Raw genomic sequence first — 6,000 nt, forward strand, 5'->3', positions numbered from 1 at the left:
TGCCCTCGCTAGCACGTGGCACAGGTAGCAATCCCGAGATTACTACCCTGGAGGTCCTGCTTCTCAGCTGCCTTCCGAACTTCTGGAAATTTAAACAGACGTATTTTTTAATCTGTTAGCTCGTACCGTTGGCTGTGAGAGCCCTGCTGTTCCTGTCTGTCCGGGCCGATTCGCGAAGTGGGGTGGGGTGGTGGGGAGAAAAAAAGAGTTGGTGCTTCGCTCTCGCCTCTTCCCGTTTACCGCCGAAGCCCGTTGAAGCCAAAGCCCTACACCCTGCTCCCACTCACTCCGCTGCCCGCTGTATAGGGTGGTCTCCTTTTTAAACTCTCCGCACTGTCCTGTTGACGTCATGCGCCTGCGCAGTCTCGTCCTTCTTGCACTCGAAGAAGTTTTAAAAAAAAACTGCCTTCCTTCAGAATTCAGCTCCCGCGATGCTCTGTAGTCCCGATCGAAAAGACAGCCGTTGGTAGCAACCTGCCTTTTTAAACTCTCTGCGCTGTTTCTTGGCATACAGACCACACACTCTGCAAACATCACCGACCTCCTTCAGAGATGAAAAAGCAGCAGATTGTTTAATCGACCCAAAAAGACGCCATCAAAATGTAAATCACAGGTTCCAATTGCACTTAGCTTTATAAAATAATCATATTTGATAGAAGAAGTAAAATAAATAGTTTTGTGAACTGTCTGAAGGACAACGCTATTGGTCACGTTCTATGCTGGCACCATCTTCTTCACCAGAACCGGAACCTTCATTAACAACAGGAATTCTGCAGATGCCGGAACCTTAATTATTTCTTTACATTTAAATTGCGAGGGGTGGGTACGCTATGAACGGCAAGACCCTTATTGGTATTGATGAGAAGAGGGATCTTGGCATGCAAGTTCATTGCTCCCTGAAAGTGGCGACATAGGTCTACAGGATGGTTAAGATGGCAGATGGCATGCTTGCCTTTGTAAGTCGGGGCATTGAGTTCAAAGTTCTGGAAGTTACTCTGCAGCTTTATAAAACTCTAGTTAGGCTGTATTGCATTCAGTTCTGCTTGCCCCATTATTGGAAGGATGTTGAGGGTTTGGACAGGGTGCAGACGAGGTTTACCAGAAGGTTGCCTGATTAGAGAGCATGTGCTATCATTATCATAATGGGGGGCGCTGGTGGTGGACCCAAATGCAAGACACAGACACTGAAGATCAAGGAACAGGACTAGGATGCTGGACCTGGGCTAGGACATGGACAAGAAACAGGGAACCCAGATAAGGATCTATGAACTAGGAGCCTGGGCTTGGACTCCGAGCCAGAGACTGGACAACGACCTAGAACCTGGGTCTTGCCTCAGGCTCGGACCCCAGAACCTGGCAAGGACATGACATGGTTACAAGGCTGGACGTGGCTGGGGCCCTCGAGGCTTGGGTATGGACTCCGAGCCAGAGACTGGGCAAGGACCCAGGACCTGGGACTTGACTCAGGCTCGGACGCCAGAACTAGGCGAGGACAAGACGTGGCTATAGGGCACGGAGTGTCAACAGGACTGGACGTGAGACTCCTGAACAGGACAAGGGAACCCCAGCTCAGGACGAGGGAACCCCAGCACTGGGCTGGGGAAGGTACTCCTGGGCTAGGCGAGACACATGGACAAGACGAGAACACAAAGTCAAGGCTTGGACAGGACAAGCTTTTGGATCGTGGCTAGGACTGGACAAAACCCCGAAGCCTTGACTTGGTCGAAGCAGAGCCAGGAACGCAGACCCTTTGTCAAGGGAGAGACAGGAACATGGAACACAGAGCCGGGACCCCTCCTTGGAAACAAGATGTAGGGCCGGGACTGGTACACAGAACAAAGACCCGGGACCCCTAATTGGGTACAGGATGTAGGGCCGGGACTCATTACACAGAATACAGAATACGACAAGACAGTTCACAACACAAGGTAGCGGCAAATGGCCGGACCTACCTAGTGAAGGCGTGAACACAGACGGTTCCCAAAACTAGGTAGCGGGAAATGGCCAGACCTACCCCGCGATGGCGTGGATACAGATGGTTCCCAACACTGGGTAGTGGGAAACTACCAGACCTACCTAGTGAAGGCGTGGACACAGAGACAGTTCAAAACAACGAGGAAATCTGCAGATGCTGGAATTTCAAGCAACACACATAAAAATGCTGGTGAACGCAGCAGGCCAGGCAGCATCTAGGGGAAGAGGTACAGAACTGATGACGGGTCTTGGCCCGATACGTCGTGTTTGTGAGGAGAGTTACATAATACTTTCGCAACTTCCAAAACAACTACCACTTGGAAATCCCCCTCCAAATCACTCACCTTCCTGACTTGGAAGCATATCACCATCTCATCATTGTCGCTGGGTCAAAATCATGCAATTCCCATCCTAATAGCACTGTGGGTGTACCTACACCTCAAGGACTGCAGCGCGTCAAGAAGGCAGCTCAGTGCCACCTTCTCAAGGGTAACTAGGGATGGGCAATAAATGCTGTCTTAGCTGGCGATGTCCACATCCCAAAAATTAATAATTAAAAAAAACTCTTGTTGCAGATACTACCTGTTCTAGATAAAGCTAGTCAGTGCTTCAACAATAGGAGGTCTTCTCCAAGTATTGTTTTCTGTAATACCTGAATATTTCCAAGAAAAAACTGCAACCATGTCCTAGCCCAGGTCCTGCATCCTAGTCCTGTTCCTTGTTCTTCAGTGTCTGTGTCTTGCATTTGGGTCCGCCACCAGCGCCCCCTATTATGACAGAACAGTCCAGCCACCAGAGGCTGAAACCTGAAACTATTTCTGAAGCCAGCACAAACAAGAATCAGCTGCCTCGATAGAAACTGGGGAAAACCCGGAATAAGGATCATGGACCGGACCGTGAACTGAAATGCAGATTTCACGGACCGGACCATGACTATCATGAGTGGTAGGACAGATTTGGGTTGCTTTCTCTGTCGAGCCAGAGGCTGCAGAGAGACGTGATAGAGCTTTATAAGATTATCAGAGGCACAGATAGAGTGGACAGACAATATCTTTCTCTTCCGGTTGAAAGCTCTAATACCAGATAACGTGCATTTAAGGTGAAGTAGGCTAATTTCAAAGAAGTGAGAGGCAAAATTTTTACATAGGGAGTAGTGGATACCTGTAATGATCTGTCTGGGGTGCTGATGGAGGTAGATATATTAGGGACTTTTAAGAGACGTTAAGATAGGCACATGAATGTGAGGAAAATTGAGGGACATGGACATTGTATGCAGAGAAGAGCTTAGGTTGATTAGCTATTGGTCACTTGGCAGGCTGCAGGGCCTGCTCCCGTGCTGTAATGTTTTATATTCCATGTTCCATAACCACTCTGGTCATCCAAACTCACATTACCATACCTTGACATCCTGCAGTGTGCGCGTCAGCTGGTCTTTAAACAACTTCCACATGTTAGAGGTGGCCTCTCTCTATGGCGGCTGCTCTCAGTTTACACTCCCTGGCGCCATTCTATTAATATCTGAATTTGCGTATGTTTTATATAAACCCCTTTAATACAAATTACATTCTGCAATACAACAACAACATGTAGACAATAACAGTGACTAACACATTCATAAACTAAATTTAAATGCTTCCATCGCTGTACCCATGGACACCGCAGGTTTCCTCGCCGGGCTGTTTGCCCAGGCAGAACCGTCCGCTGTCCGATTCCAAGAGCCAAGGTTTGCTGTCGCTGTTCAGCCCAGGAGCAAGTTTCCTGACTGGCGAAGCGAGTGCGGCGAAATATGCATGAGCCTGCGTCACAGTTCACCTTGAGCTGCTGTGTAACAGGACATTCTGATCTGTGGGTTATTCCGTTGGAGACACGTGTTGCTGCAAGGTCAACTTGATGCCAGACGTCCTATGGTCTGTCAGCACATCGAGATGTCCGCAGGGTAATTTTACCGACTGGCACATTCCTGCCTGCGGGAGTACGTGCTGAAGGACGCTAGGCGCGACTACCGCAAAGGCTCGGTAGGGAAGAGCTACAGTATAGCGCTAAGTTGAAAGTATATATATCACCATTTACAACCCTGAGATTTGCTTTCTTTCGGGCACAGTAAATCCAAGAACCATAACATCGAATCAGAAGGACCATGCCCAATAGGGCAAATAGGCGTTGTGCAAAAGGCAGCACACTTTACAAATACAAAAGACAAACTAATAAAATGTACACACACATAACTAGCTAACACACCGAGAAATTTAAAGTTGCTGTCCCTCTCCACCTCTGATCCCCCGATAAGAACTGGTTCGTGGATCTCTGGTTTCCTCCTCCTGAAGTCAGTAATCAGCTCTTGGAACTTGTTGAGATTGTTGTCGAGGTCACACTCAGCCAGATTTTCAATCTCCCAGATATATGCAATTTCATCACCACCTCAGATTCAGCTAACAACAACGGTGTCGTCAGCCAAATTTAAGTATGGCATTGGAGCTGTGCTTAGCCTCTCAACCATAAATATAAAGCGGGGTTAAGCACAAAGCCTTTTGGTTAACCTCTCCTGTGCTGTTGGATATTGTGGAGGAGATGTCGCTGCCAATCCGAATTGTCTGGGGTTTCCAAGGGAGGAAATAAAGACTCCAATTCCGCTGCTGGATAGAGAGTGGCCGGGTCGGGCGAGAAAGCCACTCAATTATTGTGGAAGCATACCATCCCGGGGGTGGGGGTGGGGCACATAAATAACAACAATACTAATATTTTAAAATGTATTTTGAAAAACTTAACGCATTGACTAAGATGTTGCACGGTTTTTTTCTTGTAAATATTCATCTATTACAGAAAAAGTACTAACAGAAGACCTCCTATTGTCGAAACACTGACTAGCTTTATCTAGAACAGGTAGTATGTGCAACAGGAGTTTTTTTTAAAAAAAACTATTAATGTTTGGGATGTGGACATCGCCAGCCAAGACGGCATTTATTGCCCATCCCTAGTTGCCCTTGAGAAGGTGGCGATCAGCTGCCGCCTTGAAGCGCTGCAGTCCCTGAGGCGTAGGTACACCCACAGTGCTATTGGGATGGGGATTGCATGATTTTGACCCAGCGAAAATGATGGGACGGCGATATGCTTCCAAGTCAGGAAAGTGAGTGACTTGGAGGGGAATTTCCAAGTGGGAGTTGTTTTGGAAGTTGCGAAAGTATTATGTAACTTCCCTCGCAAACACGAGGAAATCTGCAGATGCTGGAATTTCAAGCAACATACATAAAAATTGCTGGTGTACGCAGAAGGCCAGGCAGCATCTACAGGAGGAGGTACAGTCGATGTATCAGGCCGAGACCATTCGTCAGTCCTGTACCTCTACCTATAGATGCTGCCTGGTCTGCTGCGTATACCAGAATTTTTTTTTATGTGTGTTACGTTTAACTTTCCTGCCGTGTTTCCCGGAATACTGAATTGAATCGCTAACGACACTCCCAGGCACTCGGTAGGACCGGTACACAGTGTCCAGTCTTCGCTGGTCTGGATCGCGACTGCTCTTACCTCCATGAGAGTTACGTGGGAGTTCTTTAGACCCAGGAGGTGTAGGTTCCCGATGATCGGAAGAGGAGTGGGCCCTGGGGGGAAGTTGAGCTCTGCGTGAGATTTAAACCCATTGCGAAAATAAGCGATAATCAACACGGTGAGGGCGCAGAGGAGCACCAGAGTCACAGTATCCAGTGAGAAAACACCGGCGAACGACATCTCCCGGCACCTTTTGATTTACGACTTCGTCCAGCAGTCAAGACCAGGATTCCAGGGCAAAAACTGAGCGAACTCGGACCCACTGTAATGCCTAGTTCTGCAATTGGAGAGACGTTAACCCGCATGCGGGAGGAGCGGCTACGGTCGTTGCTACAGCACCAACCGTAGCCACTCCTCCCAGATGCGCATTGAATAATAAGCGCAGTGTTTACTCAAATGGACAATTTGCATTTTCGATATTCACTATGTAACCACTGCTAGCTGAATAGGTGGTATTCACTATGTAGCCATGACCTTTGACCT

At 48.1% G+C, this 6,000-nt stretch overlaps 1 protein-coding gene across 3 annotated transcripts in view; it reads right to left on the minus strand.

Annotated features, from left to right (window-relative positions):
* LOC134352125 (cytochrome P450 2K1-like) overlaps positions 1-5,791 on the minus strand; it is a 38,278-nt gene extending 32,487 nt beyond the window's left edge. Inside the window, exon 1 of one of the 3 annotated variants that reach the window (XM_063059344.1) lies at positions 5,497-5,791. In XM_063059344.1, the coding sequence (XP_062915414.1) occupies positions 5,497-5,697 (201 nt within the window). In that variant the 5' untranslated portion in view covers positions 5,698-5,791. Of the gene's footprint in view, positions 1-3,621; positions 3,729-4,212; positions 4,250-5,496 lie in introns of those variants that run through there. The other 2 variants (XM_063059347.1, XM_063059346.1) reach the window with 2 other exon arrangements.
* Positions 5,792-6,000: the final 209 nt, after the last annotated feature.

Source organism: Mobula hypostoma, chromosome 9 (genome assembly GCF_963921235.1).
Source record: "Mobula hypostoma chromosome 9, sMobHyp1.1, whole genome shotgun sequence".
In the NCBI taxonomy this organism is placed as follows: Eukaryota; Metazoa; Chordata; class Chondrichthyes; order Myliobatiformes; family Myliobatidae; genus Mobula; species Mobula hypostoma.